The sequence below is a fragment of the Mobula hypostoma genome, chromosome 13 (genome assembly GCF_963921235.1).
Source record: "Mobula hypostoma chromosome 13, sMobHyp1.1, whole genome shotgun sequence".
In the NCBI taxonomy this organism is placed as follows: Eukaryota; Metazoa; Chordata; class Chondrichthyes; order Myliobatiformes; family Myliobatidae; genus Mobula; species Mobula hypostoma.
In genome coordinates, this window is record NC_086109.1 from 77,019,944 (window position 1) to 77,045,218 (window position 25,275).

The following is a 25,275-nucleotide window of genomic DNA, read 5'->3' on the forward strand; positions in this document are numbered from 1 at the left end:
CACCTTACCGCCATGGGTGACCCTACCAGGAGCATAGTTCCAGGTGGTATTGCTCTCGGGATCACAGGACCACACAAGTTTCTCCACCACGACAAGGTGACAATCCACAGAGAAGAGGCCAGTGTGGGGAATCGAAGAAGAGGGAGGGAGAAAAATTTTACCGGAAGGAGAAATCGATATTCATGCCAACATGTTGGAGGCTATCCAGACAGAATATGAGGTGTTGGTCCTCAATCCTGAGACCTCATTGTGGCAAAAGAGGAAGCCATGGACTGACATGTCTGTGTAGCCTCCACTCTGGCCTTTTGCCTCTTCTGCTCTCCTGCCTGTCACCTCCCTTTGTCCCTCCTCCTTCCCTTTCTCCCAAAGTCCACTCTCCTCTCCTATCAGATTCCTTCTTCATTAGCCCTTTTACCACCCACCTGGCTTCACCTATCATCTTTGAGCTATCCTCCTTCTCCTCCCCCCACCTTTTTTCATTCAGGTGCTGTCCCGCTTCCTTTGCAGTCCTGAAGAAGGGTCTCATCCTGAAACATTGACAGTTTGTTAATTTCCAAAGATACCGCCTGTCCTGTTGAGATCCTCCAGCATTTTGTGTCTGTTCCTTTGGATTTCCATCATCTGCAGAATCTCTTGTGATTATAAACTGTTTGTATGTAAGGCGTTATAATGTCACACTTAATTTTTACTGATAATAAAACAACTGCTTAAGCTTGTATTGTTCTGGTAACTTTACTGTTTGGTGTCTGTAGTGACCAACTGCTGCAGATAGTGAGAGGACTAGCTAGTCAACTTTCTCTGAGTAATAAAGCAGTAAATTCAAAGCATATCTTTCTTGCTCTGACAAAGCAAAAACATACATTGCATTAATCCAAACTCCATTATTGATAGAAATGCTTTATTTAGGGTGGGTTCTTGTTATTTAATTTTATAACTTTAAAATAAACTAGGAAATTATAGTCCTGTGAACCTGATATCAGTAGTGGGGAAGTTATTGAAAGGTATTCTGAGGGACCAGATATATGAGTAATTGGATAGACATGGACGAGGGATAGTCAACACGGCATCGTATGGGTAGTTTGTGTCTAACTAATCTCATGGAGGTTTACGAGGGATTTACCAGGGAAAGTTGATGAAGGTAAGGCAGTGGATGTTGTCTACATGGACTTTAGCAAGGCATTTTACAGGTCCCACTTAGGAGGTTAGTCAAGAAGGTTCAGTCGCATGGCATTCAAGATGAAGTAGGAAATTACATTAGACATTGGCTTTGTGGGAGAAGCCAGAGAGTGGTAGTAAATACCTCTCTGATTGGAGGCCTGTGACTAGTGGAGTGCCACAGTGATTGGTGCTGGATCGGTTATTGTTTGTCATCTACATCAATGATCAGCATGATAATATGGTTCACTGGATCAGCAAATCTCTGGATGACACCGAGTTTGGGGGTGTGGTGGACACTGAGGAAGACTATCAGAGCATGCAGTGGGATCTCGACCAGCTAGAATAATGGGCTGAAAAATGAGAATGCATCCCAGGCCATTGTACAAACCAGCCTCCCCTCCATTAACTTTGTCAACACTGCCAGCTGCACTGGAAAGCAGTGAACATAATCAAGGACCCCTCCCACCTTGGTCATTCTCTCTTCTCCACTTTCCCATAGGGCAGAAGTTATAACAACTTGAGAACATGAGCCAATTATATGCTAAAAAGTATACTCTTGAACTCCCATTCTCCACATCATAATCCTTGCAACTTTATTTGTCTCACAATCTAGCTCATGATTACCTCAGGGTGAAGGAGCAACACCTTGTATTCCATCCGGGTACCCTCCAACCTGATGGCGTGAATATTGATTTCTCCTTCCAGTGAGCACGTTCCCCCTCCATACCTGTATTCCCCTCTCGGACCTTTCACTTCTTCTCACCTGCCTATTACTTCCCCCAGGTACCCTCCTCCTTCTCTTTCTGCTTTTGTCCACTCTCCTCTCCTGTCAGATTCTTTCGCACCCATCTGGCTTCACCTGTCACTATCCAACTAGTCTCTCACCTGTCCCCCCTCATTTTTTATTCAGACAACTTCCCCTTCCTTCTCAGTCTGGAAGAAGGGTCTCGGCCCAAAACGTCAACTGTTTACTCTTTTCCATAGATGCTGCCTGACCTATTGAGTTCTTCCAACATTTTCGTGACGACCTTGCACTTCATTGTTTAACTGTGCTGCACTTTCTCTGTAGCTGCTACACTTTATTTTGCATTGTTATTGTTTTACCTTGTTCTACCTCAGTGATTTGATCGGTATGAACAGTATACAATGCAAGCTTTTCACTGTATCTAGGTACATTTGACAATAACAAATCAATTCCAGTTTTAATACCCACACTGTACTCTCTGCAAATGCAATACTATAATCTGCATCCTGTTTTCTTTGAGCTACCTCAGAGAGGTTGCGTTCATGGGTTCATTGACTGTTCAGAAATGTGAGAGCGGAGGGGAAGAAGCTGTTCCTCAAACATTGAGTGTGTGTGCCTTCAGGCTCCTGTACCTCCTATGAGATAGTAGTATTGAGAAGAGGGCATGTCCTCTGTGGTGGGGGTCCATAATGATGGTACATCAATAAAAATTGGTCATCAGGATATTTTCCTTACCCTTCTAAGGCAGTAGAGGTGCTGATGTGCATTTTCTTTGGCCATAGTGTCTACATGGCTGGACTAAGACAAATTCTTGGGGATATTTACATCTCAGAACTTGAAGCTCTCAACTGTCTTCATCTCAGCACCATTGATACAGACAGGGGCGTGTATTCCACTCCGCTTCCTGAACTCATTTACCAGCTCATTTATGTCCATGGTGAGCTCTACCATGAATTTGTGAGACAGCTTATGTTAAGGGTTTGCTGTACATCACATAACTGTGTCAGTCTAATCTAACCCCTCAAGTTTCCTCGCATGAATATAGTGATAAGTCAATTATAACAGTGGTGCCAAACCTCCAGGCTGCGAAGAATGCAGTGGTGGCTAGAACTCACCCAGCACATCTTTAAGAAAAAAGCCGAAATAAACAAGCTAATTGATTAGGTGCCGCCTGGCACATAAATGTCGGCCTAGATCAGAGACGACGCAATCGGCAATTGCCTCTGATCTGGGCCGACATTTACATGCCGGGCGGCACCTAATTAATCAGCTTGTTTATTTCAGCTTTTTTCTTAAAGATGTGTTGGGTGCGTTCTGGCCACCGCTGTACTGCTGTATTCTTCGCAGCTCGGAGGTTGGACACCACTGAATTATAAGTCACTTATAAGTCAATAGCATCATAACATTTTAAGTAACGTTTAGATATTAAACACACAGCGCATATTTTCCTCGTATGAACATTGTTACGAGAATACACATAAAATTAAGATGTTTGCTGGCCTGGGCTAGCATCAGTGGCATCAGCAGTTGGTCTGCCACCTGCCCTCAGGGGAAGGAGAGATAAGGAACAATGGAGCAGCGTCTGGAGATGTGTAATGAAGGGATGTGGGAGAGAGAGCTGTCTGGAGCGGCTCCCCCCCTTTGAACCCTGAACTGTTTGAAGTGATGGACAGGCGATACCCCAGCAGGGGGATAAAAAGGGACAGGTTCGCTAAGACAGACACACACGCCACCCGAGGTAACGAGACCCTGGAAGCGGTGCGCCTCTCACGAGTGGGTGAGAAGCATCAGACAACGACAAGGGTGGAAAGGTACGATCAGCGGGAACCCGGTGTGTGTCCGCCCTTGCCTGGGTGCCGGGTTCACTGCAGAGGATCGACCGCATCTGGAGGAGGGGTCACAGTCGGTGACCTCAGGTGACATCACCAAGGACCCGCCCAAAAGTTGCTTGTGAGCCATCCCGCTGGTCTGTGAGTGAAGCCGTTCTGAATGATCAGTTGTTCCTGTTCTCTCTGTCTCTCTTCCCCCACCTTGTCCATCGCCATGGCAACGATTACTGCGAACTGAACTGGACTGAACTTTGAGTCATTTTGAAATTGGTCATTTACCCCTAGACAACGATAGAGCTTGATTGATGCTGTTATCTTAATTCTGTGCACATGTGCGTTTATCATCGCTGAACTGTTGCATTTATTATCCTTTCGATTAATGTGTTGCTTGTTTCTTTAATAAAACTTTCTTAGTTCTAGTACTCCAGACTCCAACTGAGTGATCCATTTCTGCTGGTTTGGCAACCCAGTTACGGGGTACGTAACATAAGTGGGGGCTCGTCCGGGATTTTGAACGCTAAATTTGGGACGGAGTAAATTGATTGGGTTAAAATTCCCGAAAGAAAGAAAAGACAAACAGCAGAAATGGAGGTTGAGGAATTTATAAAGGCGCCGACCTTGGAGGCATTAGAGGATGCCAGGAAATCGGAATTGATAGCTGTGGCCAAACGGGTGAATCTTGCTAAGGTGAAGTCGACAATGAGGAGAGAGGAGATACACAGAGCTATTGTAGAGCACTATGTATCTAAAGGTGTGTTTCCCCAAGGTGAGCTGGGGGTGGTGTCTATTGAAAAACCTGCTGGAGACGCGGTACAGGTACAGCTTGAAAAACTGAGACTCGAGCACGAGTTCCGGGTACGGCAGTTAGAACACGAAGAGAAGCAGTTAGAAAGGCAGGAGAAAGAGAGAGAGTTAGAAAGGCAGGAGAAAGAGAGAGAGTTAGAAAGGCGGGAGAAAGAGAGAGAGTTAGAAAGGCGGGAGAAAGAGAGAGAGTTAGAAAGGCGGGAGAGAGAGAAAGAGTTAGAAAGGCGAGAGAGAGAGAAAGAGGTAGAAAGGCGAGAGAGAGAGAAAGAGGTAGAAAGGCAAGAGAGAGAAAGACAGTTGGAGAGAGAAGAGAGAGAGAGGGACAGACAGTTGGAGAGAGAGGAGAAACAGAGGGAAAGGGAACTTGAGCTGGAGAAGTTAAAGATAAGGGCCGAGCAGGGGCTCGTGCCGAACCAAGGTGGAGGGTTCCGGGCGACCCAGGAGGTTAGGCTGGTTCCCCCATTTGACGATACCGATGTGGATCGGTACTTTCTCCACTTCGAAAAGGTGGCTATAAGTCAGGAATGGCCGAGGGATAAGTGGGTTGTTTTACTTCAGAGTGTACTGAAAGGAAAGGCCCAACAAGCTTACTCCGCTTTATCCGCGGAAGATGCCCAGAAGTATGAGGTGGTGAAGGAGGCCATCCTCAGGATTTATGAGTTGGTCCCGGAGGCATACCGGCAGAGGTTCCGGAATGCGAGGAAGCGGTGGGACCGCACGTATTTGGAGTTTGCTCGCGAGATGCAAACATATTGTGAGCGTTGGTGCGCCTCGAAAGGGGTAGAGGGGGATTATGACAGACTGCTGCAGCTGATTCTGATTGAGCAGTTTAAAGGTTGTGTCCCTGAGGGTATGAGACCCTACCTCGATGAGAAGGAGGCAGCCACGTTAGCCGCAACTGCTAAGTTAGCGGATGAGTATGCGTTGACGCATAAAATGAAGGTTGCCCCGAGTAAAGGCTACCAGAAGGGTAGTCAGGATGGCGGGGAGAGTCCACCGGAAAAGTCAGAAAGTAAGCCGGGGACTAGTGAAAAGGATAAGGTAGGCCGGGAGCAGTCTGGTAGGAAGTCTCCTGGGGTCGTCTGTTATAATTGTGGGAAAGTCGGACACTTTGCGTCCAGGTGCTTTGCCCCAAGGAAGGAGACGGGGAAAGGAAAAGCGGAAATTTTGAATGGCTGTATTGAGCTGTTAAGCGAACCGCTAGGGAAGGACAGGTCTGAAAAAGTCCAGGAAGGGCGCGAGAGGTTTATCTCGGCCGGACTGGTGTCAGTGAAAAAGAGGTTAAAACCAGTTCCAGTGCGGATCTGGAGAGACACGGGAGCGTGTCAGTCACTAATACTGAAGAGTGTATTAGAGTTTAGCTCAGAGACCCAGACTGGGGAGGTAGAGGTCAAGGGTGTTGGGGAAGGGACAGAGTCAGTCCCTTTGCACCAGATACATTTACAGAGCAACCTGGTCTCTGGACTAGTCACGATCGGGGTGAGGTCCGAATTACCGATGAAAGACGTGGAAGTCTTGCTCGGTAATGACATCGCCGGAGGAATCGTGTTCCCAGTCGTGAGATTGACGGGTCAGCCTGCCAGCATGGAGGCCCCGCCCGCGATGGTGAATTTGGCTGAAACATTTCTGCCAACCTTGTATGAGACAGGGTGTAGTGAGATAAGAGGTAGTGAGGGAGCTGGGACGGACGTAGCAGTAGCCAGGAAAGAATTTGTGCAGACGCAGGAGCGAGACGAGGGGCTGATGGTTTTTGCTGAGACCGCTCTCTCTGACACAGCCTTGACAAGCTATTGTGCGGAGGAGGAAGTGCTAAGGAAGAAAGGGAAATCAAGTACAGTACCTGCAGATGAGGAATGGGGGGTGGTGCAAAAGAGTTATGGGGATGAGGTTTTTAACATGGCCCACGAGGTACCCCCCGGTGGACATTTGGCGGTGCTGGAGGAAACAGTTGGTGGAATCATGAAAGAGATTTACCGGCTGCCCAGGGGGAAAAATGTTATTGATCATGACCGACGCGAACTGAGACGGTCACCGGCTTTTGATATGCTAACAAACCTAGTCGGTGTTAGCGTGGAAATCAATGAAGCTAGGGGCCCCCTGTTAAGAGAAAAGAACCATTTTGAAAAGATTAGGATGGGATCGGTCAGATGGGAGAAGGCTATTGTTTTGGCCAGGTCTACTGATAAGGTCTCTCCCTTAATCCCCGAAGGAGTAATTAAACGACTCGCACCCATGTGCTTGATTGTCCCGAGGAAATGCAAAGAACTGGGACGTTGGGTGATTGTGGTTACAATAGGGCAGCCAAGTAAACAACACCCATATTTTTCGAGTAATTCAGTGACTAAAGGGCTGATGAACACAGAGGTGTGTATTGGCAATTTAACACGGCTGTCTGAAGCCAGTTTGATAGTGAACCTTGAAAAAAATGAATTCGGCCACATGAGGGTCACTTACCTGGGAATTGTGGTGACACAGGGGCAGCTGGCAGCGATGCAAGCTACAGTGCAGGCTATCGCTGACCTCCCAACCCCGACAGACAAGAGGGCCCTCAGAAGGCTTTTGGAGATGGTGGGGTACTGCAGGAAGTTTTGCAATAACTCTGCGGTCAATACTCGTCCCCCTCCTACTAAGCCCTTGCGAGAGAAAATTGAGTCGGAATGGGACGACCCTTGTTGTTGTGGTCCGGGACAAAACCAAATGAGAGGTTACATTGGTCGCAATTCATCAGTGTTTTTGGCCACTATGAAGTTTGCTGAGTTGGAGCCTGGTCTAAGGGATTATTAATAACACGTGTAAAAGGAACAGAAAATGTGATGACTGTCTGTCAAGGTGTTGACAGCTTCAAATTCTCTGTATTAGCTAAATAACTGTTAAAGATGTATATTGTGTATGTATCCGATAATGTAGTCATGTTTGTAATTTTTACCTCCCGGTAAAAATCCTTAAAGGGGGGAAGTGTTACGAGAATACACATAAAGTTAAGATGTTTGCTGGCCTGGGTTAGCATCAGTGGCATCAGCAGTTGGTCTGCCACCTGCCCTCAGGGGAAGGAGAGATAAGGAACAATGGAGCAGCGTCTGGAGATGTGTAATGAAGGGATGTGGGAGAGAGAGCTGTCTGGAGCGGCTCCCCCCCTTTGAACCCTGAACTGTTTGAAGTGATGGACAGGCGATACCCTAGCAGGGGGATAAAAAGGGACAGGTTCGCTAAGACAGACACACACGCCACCCGAGGTAACGAGACCCTGGAAGCGGTGCGCCTCTCACGAGTGGGTGAGAAGCATCAGACAACGACAAGGGTGGAAAGGTACGATCAGCGGGAACCCGGTGTGTGTCCGCCCTTGCCTGGGTGCCGGGTTCACTGCAGAGGATCGACCGCATCTGGAGGAGGGGTCACAGTCGGTGACCTCAGGTGACATCACCAAGGACCCGCCCAAAAGTTGCTTGTGAGCCATCCCGCTGGTCTGTGAGTGAAGCCGTTCTGAATGATCAGTTGTTCCTGTTCTCTCTGTCTCTCTTCCCCCACCTTGTCCATCGCCATGGCAACGATTACTGCGAACTGAACTGGACTGAACTTTGAGTCATTTTGAAATTGGTCATTTACCCCTAGACAACGATAGAGCTTGATTGATGCTGTTATCTTAATTCTGTGCACATGTGCGTTTATCATCGCTGAACTGTTGCATTTATTATCCTTTCGATTAATGTGTTGCTTGTTTCTTTAATAAAACTTTCTTAGTTCTAGTACTCCAGACTCCAACTGAGTGATCCATTTCTGCTGGTTTGGCAACCCAGTTACGGGGTACGTAACAACATATAAAATCATTGCAACACACCAATATCGCTGAATCAGTGGGAGCCCTGGGCTTGTTTTCCTGCAACAAGACAGTCCTATTGAGGGGTGATGGGAGACAGCCATACTCGAAGGGGGCTCCTTATGTCCAGTCTATTCTGCAATTTAGTTTTCGTTGCATTCTTTGCAGAAAACTCCGCTTCGCAGAAATATGTTGGAAATATGTTGAACGTTTTCAGTGCTTTCGTGGCTATACCAGGATATTCAGCCTTGACTTTGATCCAGAATGCTGGCAGAGATGTTATGTCAAACATACTTTTCAGCCTGCTGTCATTTGCAAGCTCAAGGAGTTGATCTTTTTCCCGCGCTGACATGGAAGATTCACCGGGGACATTCACAAATATGTCACGGACCCATTCCTTTGCACGTCTTGGGTCACTGATGACCTCGCGTGCGTTAAAATTCAACAGTGGGCGTGACAGGGAATGAGGAAAGGTGCAGCTGACTCATATCGCCAAATCATACGGTTTCCTCGCAGCCCGATGGTTAGGGACCACTCTTAGCATGAAGAGAGACCAATCAGGATGCTCGCTCTCTCTCTCAAAAAAATCTGTTTCTGGGATATTGTATATAATTTCCGGGCGTCAGGGAGCCACTATCGATATCCAGGAGACTCCCGGAACTTCCGGGGGAGGTGGGATGTCTGTTATTTATTCTTCCATAAGTTTCTTTTTACTTTACGTGCTCTTTTAGTGAACACTTTCCATATACTCTGATATCTTAGCGCTCAACCTGCATTCCTGTGAGCTGGAATACTAATGGAATCAATGTACAACAGTCAGATAACACACACAAAAACTGCTGGTGAATGCAGCAGGCCGTGCAGCATCTCTAGGAAGAGGTACAGTCAGCGTTTCGGACCGAGACCCTTCGTCAGGACTAACTGAAGGAAGAGATAGTAAGAGATTTGAATGTGGGAGGGGGAGGGATGGAGCTAAGAGCTGGAAAGTTGATTGGCAAAAGGGATACGAGGCTGGAGAAGGGAGAGGATCATGAGACGGGAGGTCTAGGCAGAAAGAAGTGAGGGGGGAACCCAGAGGATGGGCAAGGAGTTATAGTGAGAGGGACAGAGGGAGAAAAAAGAGAGAACAAAAAAGGGGGGGGAAGAGAGAGAGAGAGAAGAAAAAATAAATAAATAGGGGATGGGGTATGAAGGGGAGGTGGGGCATTAATGGAAGTTAGAGAAGTCGATGTTCATGCCATCAGGTTGGAGGCTACCCAGGCGGAATATAAGGTGTTGTTCCTCCAGCCTGAGTGTGGCTGATCTTGACAGTAGAGGAGGCTGTGGATAGACATATCAGAATGGCAATGGGATGTGGAATTAAAATGTGTGGCCACTGGGAGATCCCGCTTTCTCTGGCGTACAGAGCATAGGTGTTCAGCGAAATGGTCTCGCCAATATATAGAAGGCCGCATCGGGAGCACCGGACACAGTATATCACCCCAGCCGACTCACAGGTGAAGTGTCGCCTCACCTGGAAGGACTGTTTGGGGCCTTGAATGGTGGTGAGGGAAGAAGTGTAAGGACATGTGTAGCACTTGTTCCGCTTACACGGATAAGTGCCGGGAGGGAGATCGGTGGGAAGGGATGGGGGGGACGAATGGACAAGGGAGTCGCCTAGAGCGTGATCCCTGCGAAAAGCAGAAAGTGGGGGAGGGAAAGATGTGCTTAGTGGTGGGATCCCGTTGGAGGTGGCAGAAGTTACGGAGAATTATATGTTGGACCCGGAGGCTGGGGAGGTGGTAGGTGAGGACAAGGGGAACCCTATTCCTAGTGGGGTGGCGGGAGGATGGGGTGAGAGCAGATGTGCGTGAAATGGGAGAGATGTGTTTGAGAGCAGATGGTGGAGGAAGGGAAGCCCCTTTCTTTAAAAAAGGAGGACATCTTCTTCGTCCTGGAATGAAAAGCCTCATCCTGAGAGCAGATGCAGCGGAGAAAGAGGAATTGCAAGAAGGGGATGTCATTTTTGCAAGAGACAGGGTGGAAAGAGAAATAGTCCAGGTAGCTGTGAGAGTCCGTAGGCTTATAGTCAAGATCAAGAAAGGGGAGGGAGGTGTTGGAAATGGACCAGGTAAACTTGAGGGCAGGCTGAAAGTTGGAGGCAAAGTTAATGAAGGCAACGAGCTCAGCATGCGTGCAGGAAGCAGCGCCAATGCGGTCGTCAATGTAGTGAAGGAAAAGTGGGGGACAGATACCCGTATAGGGTTGGAACATGGATTGTTCCACAAAGCCAACAAAAAGGCAGGCGTAGCTGGGATCCACATGGGTGCCCGTGGCTACACCTTTAGTTTGGAGGAAGTGGGAGGAGCCAAAGGAGAAATTATTAAGAGTAAGGACCAATTCCGCCGGACGGAGGAGAGTGGTGGTAGAGGGGAACTGCTTAGGTCTGGAATCCAAAAAGAAGCAGAAAGCTTTGAGACCTTCCTGGTAGGGGATGGAGGTATATAGAGACTGGACATCCATGGTGAAATTAAAGCGATGGGGGCCAGGGAACTTAAAATCATCGAAAAGTTTCAGAGCGTGAGAAGTGTCATGAACATAGGTCAGAAGGGATTGAACAAGGGGGCGATAAAACAGTGTCGAGGTATGCAGAATTGAGTTCGGTGGGGCAGAAGCAAGCTGAGACAATGGGTCTACCTGGACAGGCAGGTTTGTGGATCTTGGGTAGGAGGTAGAAACGGGAAGTGCGGCGTGTGGGAACTATAAGGTTGGTACCAGTGGATGGGAGATCCCCTGAGTGGATAAAGTCGGTGATGGTGTGGGAGACAATGGCCTGGTGCTCCTGAGTGGGGTCATGATCGAAGGGTAAATAAGAGGAGGTATCAACGAGTTGTCACTGTGCCTCGGCAAGGTAGAGGTCAGTACGCCAGACTACAACAGCACCCCCCTTATCAGCGGGTTTAATAGTAAGGTTAGGAATAGTGCGGAGGGAGTGGAGAGCAGAGTGTTCGGAAGAAGTGAGGTTGGAATGGGAACAAGGTGCGGTGAAGTCGAGACGGTTGATGTCCCGTCGGCAGTTAGCAATAAAGAGATCCAGAGCAGGCAGAAGACCAGAGTGGGGTGTCCATGAAGAGGAGGAGGGTTGAAGATGGGAGGAGGGGTCATCGGTGGGGGTGGGAGAGTCCTTTCCGAAGAAGTAGGCTCAAAGACGGAGCTGGCGGAAAAACAGTTCAGTGTCATGGCGAATGCGGAACTTGCTGAGGTGTCGGTGAAGGGGAACAAAGGTAAGGCCCTTACTGAGGACAGAGTGCTCTGCCTCAGAGAGTTGAAGGTCGGAGGGGATGGTAAAGACCTGGCACGGATGAGAAGTGAGATCAGAGGTGGGAGGGGAAGGGAGGCAGGTGGTGTCAGTGGAGAGGGGAGGGTTGGGTTGAGAGGAAGAAGGAATCAGATAATTGTTGTATACATAGAAATCCATTACTGTCTGCGCCGCGATGCCAGGAAGATGAGAATCAGGTTTATTATCACTGGCATAGGTCATGAAATTAGTTAATTTGGCAGCAGCAGTTCAATGCAATGCATAGTATAGAAGAAGAGGAAAAAAGTAAATAAGTAAATCAATTACGGTATACGTATGTTGAATAGTTTAAAATTGTGCAAAAAATCAGAAATAATCTATATTAAGAAAGTAAGGTAGTGTTCATGGGTTTAATGTCCATTTAGGAATTGGATGGCAGAGGGGAAGAAGCTGTTTCTGAATCACTGAGTGTGTGCCTTCAGGCTGCTGTACTTTAAACCTGAGAAAGGGCATGCCCTGGGTGCTGGGGGTCCTTAATAATGGACGCTACCCTTCTGAGACGCTGTTCCTTAAAGATATCCTGGGTACTTTGTAGGTGAGTACTCAAGATAGAGCTGGCTAAATTTACGACCCTCTGCAGCTTCTTTCGGTCCTGTGCAGTAGCCCCCCCCCACCCCCATACCAAGCAGTGATGCAGCCTGTCAGAATGCTCTCCACGGTACATCTATAGAAGTTTTTGAGTGTTTGTGTTGATGTACCAAATCTCTTCAAACTCCTAATGAATTATAGTCGCTCTCCTGCCTTCTTTATAGCTGCATTGATATGTTGGGACTAGGTTAGGTCTTCAGAGATCTTGACACCCAGGAACTTGAAACTGCTCACTCTCTCCACTTCTGATCCCTCTATGAAGATTGGTATGTGTTCCCTCGTCTTACCCTTCCTGAAGTCCACAATCAGCTCTTTTGTCTTCCTGACGTTGAGTGCAAGTTTCTTGGCACACATCGAGCGATTGTGATATTAAGTGAACCCATTCGAGAGTGCTAAGCTTACATCAAGATTTTAAGCCTCTTCTGGTAGAGGTATTTAGAAGTACCCTAATTTTAGGGTGATTAGACTGTATCAACTGTTACATACCTCAAGGAGATCTTGTGACTTTCTTGTGAGAATGATGTAATGGTCTTTTGGAGGTCACCTGATGTAATTTTCCTGCCGATGTGAGGTCACGTGATGACATGTTCACCACGGGTATAAAAGGGAAGACCCCTGGTGCCGCAGTTAGTTTTCCAGCTAGAACGTTATTCAGGGTTTCTGTTCCGTTGCGTATTTGTTTAATGACGCAGTTTCATTTTTAAAACGGAGTGTTACGTTCTATTGTAAGGTACAATAGTGCTGGATTGGCAGTGTACCCATTTCTGCCAGATTTGTTGATGTACCTTTTCAGTAGTATTGGAGAGTGAAGACTTTATCAAAGTACAAGACCTGAAGGATTAAGAGAAGTAGGGAATGTTCGGCAGTTTAATAAAGGATCGACCTTATTGAGTCTTCGTTGAAGAAGTAGCGACCTGCATCGAAGATAACTCCTGCCAGAAGAGCAAGGTAGTTCATGCAGGATTTGTTTGCCAGAAGAAAGGTCAGTTGTTTTAAGCCATTTATTTCCTTCATCGTGAATCCTTTTGGACAGAACCAGCAGGAAAGTCGCATCTATGAAGAAATCCTTCTCCAGAGAAGTCTGTCCCAATTGAATGTATAAATCTGTTGGACTTTCGAATTTACCATTTTAAGAACTGTATTTGACTTTACCGCTTTAAGAACTGTTTTCACATTTATCGCTTTAAGAACCAGTACCGGGTGGCAATTTGTTGAATGGCCGCATAGCGGTTAACTTCCAGTTAAGGTTTTCGTTTGTTTTTTTTATTGTTTATCCGTGTTTAATGAATGTTTCGTTGTTTTTATATAACCTGACTCGATTGATATTCATAGTTGCCGGCTACGTAACCTACACTTCAAGGACTAGTTTACTTCACTTAAAGTGTCTTCCTGAAGCAGTCTAGCTGTCAATAAGCACTATTTCGAGCGACGGGTGCCCTACTCCTACCAGGGAGGAGATACTTCTAGCTAAAGGAGATGACAAAACATAGTTTATTTTTAAGTGAAGCAAGTTTAGTTTCTGAGGAGTAATTTTTGACATATTTATAACTTACAAAGATTTTCAAACAAATTACCATTCTTGTAAACTAGAAAGATATACCAAAGAATGCACGATCCAAGGCTAAGGAATAAATTAGCCTTAGTATCTTCCCATCGTCACTCCTACCAACCTTGATTTCCTTCTAAACTTTATACTGTTTTTTTATTAATTGGCATTAATGGTATGTGATGTTTCTCAGCTTTTTATTAGGCCAGGTGGACCCTCTTGTTCTTTGTGATTGGATCATAGTTTAACTAGGCCAACATGAACCCCATTGTTTATTGTGTTTAAATCAAAAGGATGATCAAAGTGTACTGGTTAGAGGTCAAGAGGGTGAGTAAAGTATATTAGTGGAGTTGAACAACAAATATTTTGAACGTTGAGCAATGTCTGCTGGTGTGCTGAGGAGTTTACCTCAGTGAACAACAAACCCTGATTCTTCGACAGTTTCTGCTGCTGTGCTAAAAATAACTGAAGTTAGCAAAACGCCCTTTTGGGCCTGCAAGGTGAATATCCAATACCCAGTGAATTGCACACAGATTGGCATGGAGAGACTGCTTGTGAGAGAGGACCTTGGGCAAGTTGTGTGGTCCCTCAGCATCGAGTCGTGGGCTGAGGCTGTGACTGTTGACTGGCAGCTGCTGTTTCAGGTACTGAGAGACTGCCTGGTCTGTCTCCTCACTCCTGCGGGATGCAATGGGTTTGATGATGATTGCTGCCCTTTGAGTTGCTGTATCCAAACAAAGACGAGAGCAGCCAATTGTTGGAGGTGGTGACATGACCATGGTATTGAGGTGGTCTGCCATTAAATAGACTGTGTGCTACTACAGTACATAATTGAGGACTTCTACTACTGAGGGACTTCTACTACAATAATTAAGGGGCTTCCTCACCAAAACTGGCCTCTCCCTCCCCAGTAGCTCAATTTGCATTCATTAGGAAGGTTTATAGCTAAGCAGTGGTTTCATCCCATCAATCTTGTGGTTCAAGATAAGGTAACGGTAGTGTAACATTACTACGTTGCCAGTGACCCAGGTTCAACTCTGCCACTGTCTGTAAGGACTTCGTGCATTTTCCATGTGATTGCGTAGATTTCCTCTGAGGGCTCCAGTTTCCTCCCGTGTTCCAAAGACACTGGCCACGTGGGTGTATTTGGGTGGCATAGATCATTGGGCCTGAACATGTATCTCTACCATGCTGTATTTCTGAATCTAAATCTAAAATCTGCTTTTGAGTTTGGATTCCAAGGTTAAAGATTGTGTCTAATATACCTTGACTGTTTTACAACAACTTAATATGCATTGAATACTGACTAAATTTATTCAGTAAAACTATGCTCTTCTCTTGAGTCATAATTTATTTTGTAGATGTCACAACATGGGAAGGATGTAGTATTGTGAAACGTGCAGCTAAGGTGTTAACGTTTATCGTGATTCTGTTCTAGACGGAGCAAATAAAAAGAGCAAATAAACTCTTCACAAGCGACTGCATATTCCTGAGGAAAACCCTCCTTATCCCGGTCATATCGGAGAAGGGGACTTTGTTTAATGGACTGAACTCATTGGACTCTCCTGAGAATGAATCCAGAGAGACGTATGCTCTCAATAATGAGAGGCCGCTGAATATAGAAGAAGAAAGCTCTTCGTCTCCGAGTCCAGAAGATCCTGACACTAGGCCCATTCAGCCTGGGGAACTTTCCGCTAAAGACTACTTGCAAAGACTGGACTTGCAGATTAAACTGTCAACGCAAGCAGCTGCTAAAACAATACAGGAGGACGAATATGGGTAATTGTCTTTTAATTAGTAGCATAATATATGTGTACCTGTACTGCAGCTGTTTTGATGTTATCCCATGTATAGATGTTAGAAATAAGCTGTTGAAATATTTTGAAAATTAATATGTGTTAGGCTGTAATAGAGAAAATTCTTCTATTTTTAAAGATATATGTCATGCTATGTAGTTATATATCCCTTGGCCACTGATTATTAGTAATATGTTCAGCATGGAAACATATTTAATAGAGGATGTTACTGAAATGATTTCTGTTGCCTTTTCATTCCTCAAAAAAACATATCAAAGCTACTTAATACAGATTTTAATAGTTGAACTTTTAGATGTTCAGTGACATTGAAGATGACATTTTCAAATAATTGGTTAAATTAGTATTTGTTTAAGCCAGACTACAAATAAGTCAACAGTGAGGATTATGGAAACAAGAATGGGACATTTTGCATTTTCAGTGAAATTTGGCCAATTGATGGAAGTCCTTATACCCACCTGTACTGCAGATCAATCCTTTTGGTTAAGAAGAATCTTCTCTCCAAGGTGAAGGGTTTGAAAGGGTAAAGGGATAAAAAAAAAATGATGCCTTGGCTTTGTTTGTTGAGAAGCAAGCAGCTGCAAATATTGAAAATCTGAAATAAAAGGTCCGGAAACATGAACTTTGTTTTCCCTTCATGCATGCTGCCTGACTTCTTGAACATTTCCAGCATCTTCTGCTTTACAGAGTACGGGCAATCTCTACCATCCTTTTCATGTTAAGAGGATCAGATATAAACTTTGTTTCTTAAGTAAAAAAGGTTTTGTACTTAATTTGTTAATGCTGGCCCACCCTCTTGGTTGTTAAAAATATTTCCTATATACCAATTATATATATTTATTTTGTTGAGCAGTACTTATAATTTTAGGATTAATATTTCGTTACTGTGGAAATGAGGTTATCAATGCTGGGAAAAGACCGAGAAAAATATAAAAATATTTTCTTTCCCCACTTTTCCGGCCACATTCTCCTCATCCCAGTGAGTCCTATAGTTTGAGTAAGGATCTCACTATATTAAACAGTTAATTTTGCGAGCTCTTGTCCCTAACAGATTGATATGGTGGTAGATTTATCTACAGGCAACTCCTGCATTAAGGCCAATTCAGTCTACAGAAATTTGACCTTACGTAATTCACAAATCACTACCTAAAAATTGTGATACAGAATAAAATTTGCTCGCATTCTTTTCAACTCGATGCATGAGTGGATAACTCTCACAACACACTGGAGGAACTCAGCAGGTCGGGCAGCATCCGTGGAAACGATCAGTCAACGTTTCGGGCCGGAACCCTTCATCAGGACTGTAGAGGGAAGAGGCAGAGGCCCTATAAAGGAGGTGGGGGGAGGGTGGGAAGGAGAAGGCTGGTAGGTTCCAGGTGAAAAACCAGTAAGGGGAAAGATAAAGGGGAGGGGGAGGGGAAACAGGGAGGTGATAGGCAGGAAAGGTGAAGAAGGAATAGGGAAGAACACAATGGGTAGTAGAAGGAGACAGAACCATGAAGGAGGTGGTAGGCAGCTGGGGGAGGGGGCAGAGTCTCTATCCCTATGTCACTCTGCCCCCTCTCCCAGCTGCTTATCACCTCCCTCATGGTTCCTCCTACTACCCATTGTGTTTTCCCCTATTCCTTCTTCACCTTTCCTGCCTATCCCCTCCCTGCTTCCCCTCCCCCACCCCTTTATCTTTCCCCTTACTGGTTTTTCACCTGGAACCCACCAGCCTTCTCCTTCCCACCCTCCCCCCACCTTCTCTATAGGGCCTCTACCCCTTCCCTCTACAGTCCTGACGAAGGGCTCTGGCTCGAAACGTCGACCGATCTTTTCCACCGATGCTGCCCGACCTGCTGAGTTCCTCCAGCGTGTTGTGAGTGTTGCTTTGACCCCAGCATCTGCAGGTTATTTTGTGTAGTGGATAACTCTACTTCGAATTACAGAAAGTTGCAACGTAATGCATCCCCAGCTTTCCCATATGCGGGACTGACTCTTCTAGGAATTAACTACAATTGGCTATATGCCCTTCCTCATCCATATTTAGCTTTTGACCAGGGTTCAATCTAGTTATTTTTAGACAAGATTCTTGCAGCTTTCAGCAATTTCATGTCATGGACTGACAGTTCCCCAAGATGAAAGATTGGAAACCTGATGTGCCAGCTTCAGTTTGTATTGTACAATTTGTACACGCAGAATGGCAAAAATCAGAAGGGGGCTGCAGTTTCTTTATGATGGAACATGAATTCTAAATCACTGTCCATTTATTTCCCTTTCTGTGACAGCATCATCTTGTAGTTTTTGCATGGTTTTAATTTTTCCTGCCACAGAAGCAGCCAGCAGGGCATTACTCAATCAGTCTGAAGTTGTGACTTTCCATTGCCTGTGAGGAAGCCCTAGTGTTCCAAGGTTCACTTTCTGTTGTGGAGGGCTAAGGTCACAACAGTTCAATTTGGGAGATGATTATAAACGTTTGCATGTGACAAATACCAGATTGGTGCCAAAACCGATCAAGGCGTTTCGGAGTTCTTAGAAGTGACCCTGTGATGCACATGTCAGATACAAATTCTATAGTGTGCCTGATGTTTCAGTTTAAAGCATTCCTTGAAATTCCTGGATCCTTATGTTAATTTTGATCCACATCAACCCCCTGTAAAAAAAATTAAATTACAAACATTTTAACATTATCCCATTATTTCACATGATTTGATTGCTGAGGTGATGGCGTCTTCTTCATAGGAGAAGAATCAGGATGAGATACTCAAAATTCTTGAGTACAAGTTATTCAGAAAAGGTTGGGAATGTTAAAACAATAAAAAAGGAAGGATGACTGAACTTGCAGGTAGAGAAAGAGTGGTTTAAGGAGAGTGAAGTACAATTAAGATACACAGAGTTGACTTTGGAGAGGGGGAGGATGTTGTTGAGATAATTAAAGATTGCACAGTTTCAGTTTCTACCAAAGAAGGCTATGCTGCGAAAATCTCTTGGAAGGAAAGATGGAGAAAATGATGAGGAGATGCTCTAAAGGCTGGTTACCTGGTTCACAATAGGTTGTTGAGGATGGATAATTGCTAAAATCTTTTAGTCTCCCCTCCTCTACGCAACAGAACACTGGGAAATGGTGATTACAGCCTTAGTCAAAAATGGGATACAAGGTTATGGCTGACAGGTGAGTTGGTTTTATCCTGAGTAGTGGGAAGCCTTTTGAAATAATTAGGAGCATAAAATAAAATATGTTAATAAAGGAAAGATAGAATAGATTGCGTAAATTGTGATTGACTAATCTGATTGAATTTTTTGTTAAGGTAACAGAAGGTAGATGAAAGGGTCCATTAGCTGAAAGTTTATTTTTGACAAGATACTGGATCTATAATTGAAGAAAAAATAGCTAGTTATTTAAAGAAGCTTGGTGTAATCAAGCAGAGACAATATAGTGTTATAAAAGGAACTTCAAATTAATAAATGATTAACAAATTTGTTATAACTCTTTGAGGATGTAAGAAGCAACATTCTGTAGATGTAATATAGTTAGTTTTCAGATCAGTTGGTAAGGTGTCATATAAAAGACTGCTGCATATGTTCAGGGTACACTCTATTTGGGGGTACTTTGACAGCGTAGGTTGAAGATTTGTTATTACTTTATTTTATCTTAAATGTTTTATATTTAAGAAAGAGATAGGTTTTTACATAGTAAGGGAATTAAGTGTTATGGGGAAAAGGCAGGTAGACGGAGCTGAGTTTATGGACAGATCAGCCATGATCTTACTGAATGGCGGGGTAGGCTCGATGGGCCAGATGGCCTACTCCTGCTCCTATTTCTTATATTCTTATGTTATTAGGTAGCATTTTAAGATATTGAGATTACAATAGGATGAATGGGTTAAATATAGCAAATGCACTTTAATGTGGCTATGCATTTCTGTAAGGAGGAATTTCAAATCAGTCTATTAACTAAGTGGAGAAAGATTGTGAATGAGCAAGGTACATAGGGATCTTGATATGCTTGTATATGAACCGTAATAAGTAACCAGGCAGTTACAGCAAATGTTTAGGAAAGTAATGGCATATTTGCCTTTAATGCAAGGGATGAGGTATTTAGAAATCTGGAAGTATTAATATAATTGTATCAGATATTAGTAAGGCTGTACCCTGTATCAGGAGCACAGAGCACAGTTTTGGTCCTCTTATTAAAGAAGCATTATATACTTTTGAGGTAGTCATAAAGAAATTCGTTCACCCATTACAAGAGGGTAAAAAAAAATTACATCTACATTCTTTTGAATTTAGAAGATTTGAGGGGTGACTTAACTAAAATATTCAACTATTGGCTTCCCCTGCACAGTTATGATGGAATCAGATTGTCCCACGCCCAGTGATGGGTTTCAATAACCTTGAAGTATCAGCTGAAGTTAAATTGTGAACAAGTGTTATTTCCCGAAGACTGGTACTCATTTTAATTAATATCTGCTATCCATACTTTCATAACTCCATAATAATCCCAACAGTACGTTTTTTGCAAGGTCAGGGAAATTAAGGCTACGGGGAATCAGTACAGAAGAGGAGATCTGGGGAAAATCGGTCATATTCATGTTGAATAGTGGGGCAAGTGGGCTACTTATGTTCCTATTTTCAAGTGTTCTAATGAGTGTATCAAGTATTTTTTTAAGATTTATTCACTTTGTACCCAGGTCAAGTCTAGTTTATCATCATGTGCACCAGTACAGTGAGGTACAGTACAATGAAAATTTGTTTGCAGCAACAACACAGGCATGCAGACACTAACAACAACACAAAATCTAAATCATACGCTAAAATTTTATCATACAGTGAAAACAATCTGGCTGACAGCCAATCAATTTTCACATTGCTTGTGACATTCTGAACTTCATTAACACTTCCTTTTTTCCTGCTGTTCAATGCACTTGGTATTGACTTTGAAATTCTGCTGCACAGTTACAAAATAATATTGTGTCTGTGTGTATCACCTGTAAGGAGTAAATTTTGAAATGAGTCAGAAAACTGCTTTTCATTAGTTTCACACTGTACGGAGTTTGATTAGTTAAACTTGCCACTGCTTACTTTCCATGTACTTTCTTCTGCATTTGCTAAACAAAGTCCTCTCTCTTTTCTCTCCCTGCCACACCCCACCCCACCCTACCCCACTCTACCCTCTAAAGATCTATTGGGAGGATAGGTATTGATTTTGTGTGTTTGTCCTCATGGCACATGTGGCTTGCAAAACTAAAACATAATTTGTTGTGCATAGGAACCACCAAAAGTGATATTTTCTTGTGTTGCTCTGATTGTAAATTTAACAGTATGTTGCTGTCCACCTTCTGAACTTGAGAATTTGCCAACATTGATCATAATGTTTATTTTTGGTTAAAGAAATTGTATCTCAGTTTCATGTCTTCGTAAAGCACTAACTACTCTGCAGCCCTACCATTTGCTGCAATTTTACACTTAAGTTAGAAAAGTTTTGTTAGTTTTGGCTTTTTTACCAAGTTTTACACTCCATTTACTTTTATTATCAGCAAAACCCCTGAGATGCATGCAAAGCTGTGGTTTTCTACAGCACCATGAAATGCAATATGCATTCCAGAAATAATCATAAACTTGCATTCAGATTAGGAGCAGGAGTAGAACACTCACCCCCTTGTGCCTTCTCTGCCAGTCAATACAGTGGTGACATCAGTATCATATTCCACCAACCTTTGTAACTTCAACCTCACATTTATCAAGAGTGTGTGTCAAGGAGGGAAATTGTTTGAGAATAAATGGAGTTCTAGGGTGGAAACTGGGAGGTGGGATGGAGATGTGTCTCTGCCAAAGGAAGTGTAAAACACTCCTTCCTTCACTCCGCCCCCCCCCCCACACTAGCCTGCAGGTCACCCTTGGGCAAAGTGTAGCACCTACTTAGCCCCTCGATCAGGGTCACGTGAACCATGGGAGCAGGTGGTGGATGGTCCTACGAGCAGCCGGTGCATATAACAAGTCTTGGTTATGTGACCACCTACGCCAGACAAACAATCTCTGAAGATTCTTGAAATTGGCTGAGGGCACCCATTTTGTAAAGACACTGTCTAGAAGAAGGCAATGGAAAACCACTTTTGTAGAAGAATTTGCCAAGAACAATCATGGTCTTGGAAAGACCATGATCGCCTATGTCATACGACATGGCACATAATGATGATGAATTTGGAGACACAATAGCAACTCTGTTAAGTAGTGCAATTGTTTGAACCTTGAATCTGTGATGACATAAGTTGGGGTTGGGGGGTTGTTCAGTTTGTTTCCCCAGAACACTATTGGGTAGAAATGCTGGGCACTGTTGGAATTCGGTTAACCATTACAAAGTGCATTTTGAAAAAGGCATATCCTCGCAACATCTGAGTTAGCAGAAACAGTTTTTCACACATTTTAATTGAGGTGATTATTTTCACAGCGTAGAAGTTACAGTTTGAATTCAGACAGTGCAACCAATTGAATGGATGAGGGAGCTGAACGGCTCTCTAATTTATTCATTGGAAAGGGTTGGTGGTCCCCTATAATAGTACTTTGGTTTATAAGCCCACTGATTTATATTTCATCAACATATTCTGTGTAAATAGTACAGAGTTCAATGTGGGCACAGTTTGTGGCTGCCAGCAACAGTGGTGCATGCGAGCTCAATTTCAATGTTTAAGGGAAGTTTGGATAGGTACATGGATAGTAGGCGTAGGGAGGCTGTGGTCCCGGTGCAGGTTGATGGCAGTCGGCGGTTTATTGGCTAGTTGAGCTGAAGATCCTGTGTCTGTGCTGTACTTTTCTATGACTCTATTTAGTGCAAGTATATGATGGTACACATTGTGTATAATTCTGGCAGAAAGGCTTGTAGTATTAATAGTGAAGCACTTTCTTCTGATGGATTAGCTTTACGAATCTATAAATAATTAGGAGCGGGGCTGCTGGGTTCACTTGATGCAGTGATGTAGAAATTTGCTGAATCTCATTTGGTATATTCTGTGCATTTGAGTGTTGCACTGTAGAAAGGAAATATTGGCCTAGGAGAGATTCTATGAAGTACCATGTTGATGCATAGGATAAAGCAGTTACGATTAAAAAAATTAGATTAGCTGTTATTATACATCTCACAACTGAGCAGCTGAGATGGTTGACATGTTCAAAATAAAGTAGAACACTAAAAATTAAGAAACTGGCTCCTCTAGTTTGGGTGGCAATTCCATAAAGACCATTGCTGATCAAATCTTGGCCTCAACATTGCTTTCCCATTCTCTTCTCATACTTTTCTACTCCCTTGTAGTTCCATAATGAGAACATCTGCAGATGCTGGAAATCCAAGCAATACTCATAAAATGCTGGAGGAACTCAGCAGGTCAGGTAGCATCTATGAAAAAGATTTAACAGGCGATGATTCGGGCCGAGACCCTTCATCAGGACTTGTAGTTCCAACGTCGATCAAGCTTTGCCTTAAAAAGCTCCATGCTTGCAGTTCCATGAGGTGGAGGATCCCAAAGATTCATGACTGAGGGAAAAAATTCTTCCTTATCTGTATCTTAAATTGTCAACTGCTTATTTGGAACTGTGCACCTAATTCTAGATACCTCCACTAGTAGAAACATCTCAACATTCAGCCCGTCAATTCCCATTTAAAACTTGGATTTCAGTAAGATGTTCTGTTCTTGATGCTCCATCAGGAAGGAGGCACAGGAGCTTTAGGTTCCACGCCCGCAGGTTCAGGAACAGTTATTACTCTTCAACCAGCAGGCTTCTGAACCAGAGGGGATAACGACACTCATTCCAAAACTGAACTTATTCCACAAGCTATGCATTCACTTTCAAGGACTCTGCAACTCATTTTTCTCAGTATTATTTATTTATTATTATCTTTGGGGAGGTTTTTTTTGCACATTGGTTGTTTGTCATTGTTTTTGTGTAGCTTTAATTGATGCTGTTTGTATTTCTTTGCTCTTCTGTGAATGCCTGCAAGAAAATGAATCTCAAGATAGTTTATGGTGACATATACGTACAGTCATAATAAATTTACTTTGAACTTTGAGTCTGCATTTAAATGTTCTATGTTCCAATGAGTATAGGCTCAACACGCTCAATTTTTTTTACTGTTCATCAATCAGAATCAGGTTTAATATCACATGTATATATTGTGAAATTTGTTAACTTTACGGCAGCAGTACAATGCAATACATGATAAATAGATATAGAGAAAAAAACTGTATTACAGTAAATATACATATGTCTATTAAATAGTTAAGTTGAAGCTAGTGCAAAAAACCCAATAAAAGTAGTGAGGTAGAGTTCATGGATTCAATGTCCATTTAGAAATTGAATGGCAGAGGGGAAGAAGCTGTTCCTGAATCACTGAGTGTGTGCCTTCAGGCTTCTGTACCTCCTACCTGATGATAACAGTGAGAAGGGAGCATGTCCTGGGTGGTGGGGGGTCTTCAGTGATGATGCCACCTACCTAAGGCACCGCTCCTTGAAGATGTTGTGGACACTTTCATCTCAGCAAATAATCGAGTGAATCTCCTCTTGCACCACCTAGAAGGAGGTATATTGTTCTTTAAATTGGGAGGCCAAACCTGTTTCACAGTACTCCAGGTGCAGTCTCGTTTGTGTCCTGCAGAGTTCTGTCAAAGCATCCAATAGGATTATAGAAAAACATTACAATAGGCACTACCTTCTCTTCATTGCACAGTGTATTGCAAGGAGAGCTAGATATAAATCAAAATACCTGAAAGGAAGATAAATGCTTGATATTAAGAGTGCAGGCTAGACAGAAAATTGGTATTTAAGGAACAATACAAGCTCCATAGATGAATGACTTATGTTTATATTCTTGCTTACAATGTCTGTTGTTGCAAACGTTTTTGGTGAGAACAATTTAAGATGAGCTTAAATAACTCCACAGTCTTGGCGTGTCTTCACTCAAGTTTGTGAGTATGTTGTTGCCAGGAAAGTTAATTGGTTGAATAACAACACCGGGAGTTTGTGATTTTGATGTATTGAATCCTGCATTGTCTCAGCTGGGAAGCTTTCCATGGCAGATGTTATCACCATCTCTGTGCATTATAATTGCATTGACAGGCCAGCTACAAGATTAGAATCCAAGCGCTAATTTTCGCAAGCTGCTTTAGTAGAATAAACACAACAAAAATGGTAATTGTGTATCTTAAAAAGTGAAAAGCACAGGAGCATAATTGGCATCTGTGGAGGAAAGAAACATCGTTCAAAAACATTGACCTCAGCCGTTCAAAGGCTGATTCTGTTATTCTGTTTGTATTTCTGAAGTCTTGCAGTATTCTGTAACAATCTGAGGAACATACATATACAATAGCTAGGGTGCCTAAGACTTTTGCTTAGTACTGAAGTAATTTTATGTATTGCACTGTACTGCTGCAGCAATAAAAAGCAAATTTCATGACATATGGGAGTGATGATAAACCTGATTCTGATGTGGGTTTCTATTATGGACTGAGAGTGGAAGGGGGGGTGGGAGAGGGAATCATGGTTGGGAAAAGGAGGAGGGAGCAGGAATGTCAGAGAGACATTTTTCAATGATCATTAAACCAATTGTTTGTAATCAAATGACCTTGCCTGGTGTATCAGGCCTGGGTGAGTCTGCACCTGTGCCAAC

The 25,275-nt window shown here is 43.7% G+C and overlaps 1 protein-coding gene across 1 annotated transcript in view; it reads left to right on the plus strand.

Moving 5' to 3' along the window:
* lysmd2 (LysM, putative peptidoglycan-binding, domain containing 2) overlaps positions 1-25,275 on the plus strand; it is a 64,321-nt gene that overhangs the window by 30,582 nt on the left and 8,464 nt on the right. Inside the window, exon 2 of the mRNA XM_063065983.1 lies at positions 15,260-15,600. Within this exon, the coding sequence (XP_062922053.1) occupies positions 15,260-15,600 (341 nt within the window). The remainder of the gene's footprint in view (positions 1-15,259; positions 15,601-25,275) is intronic.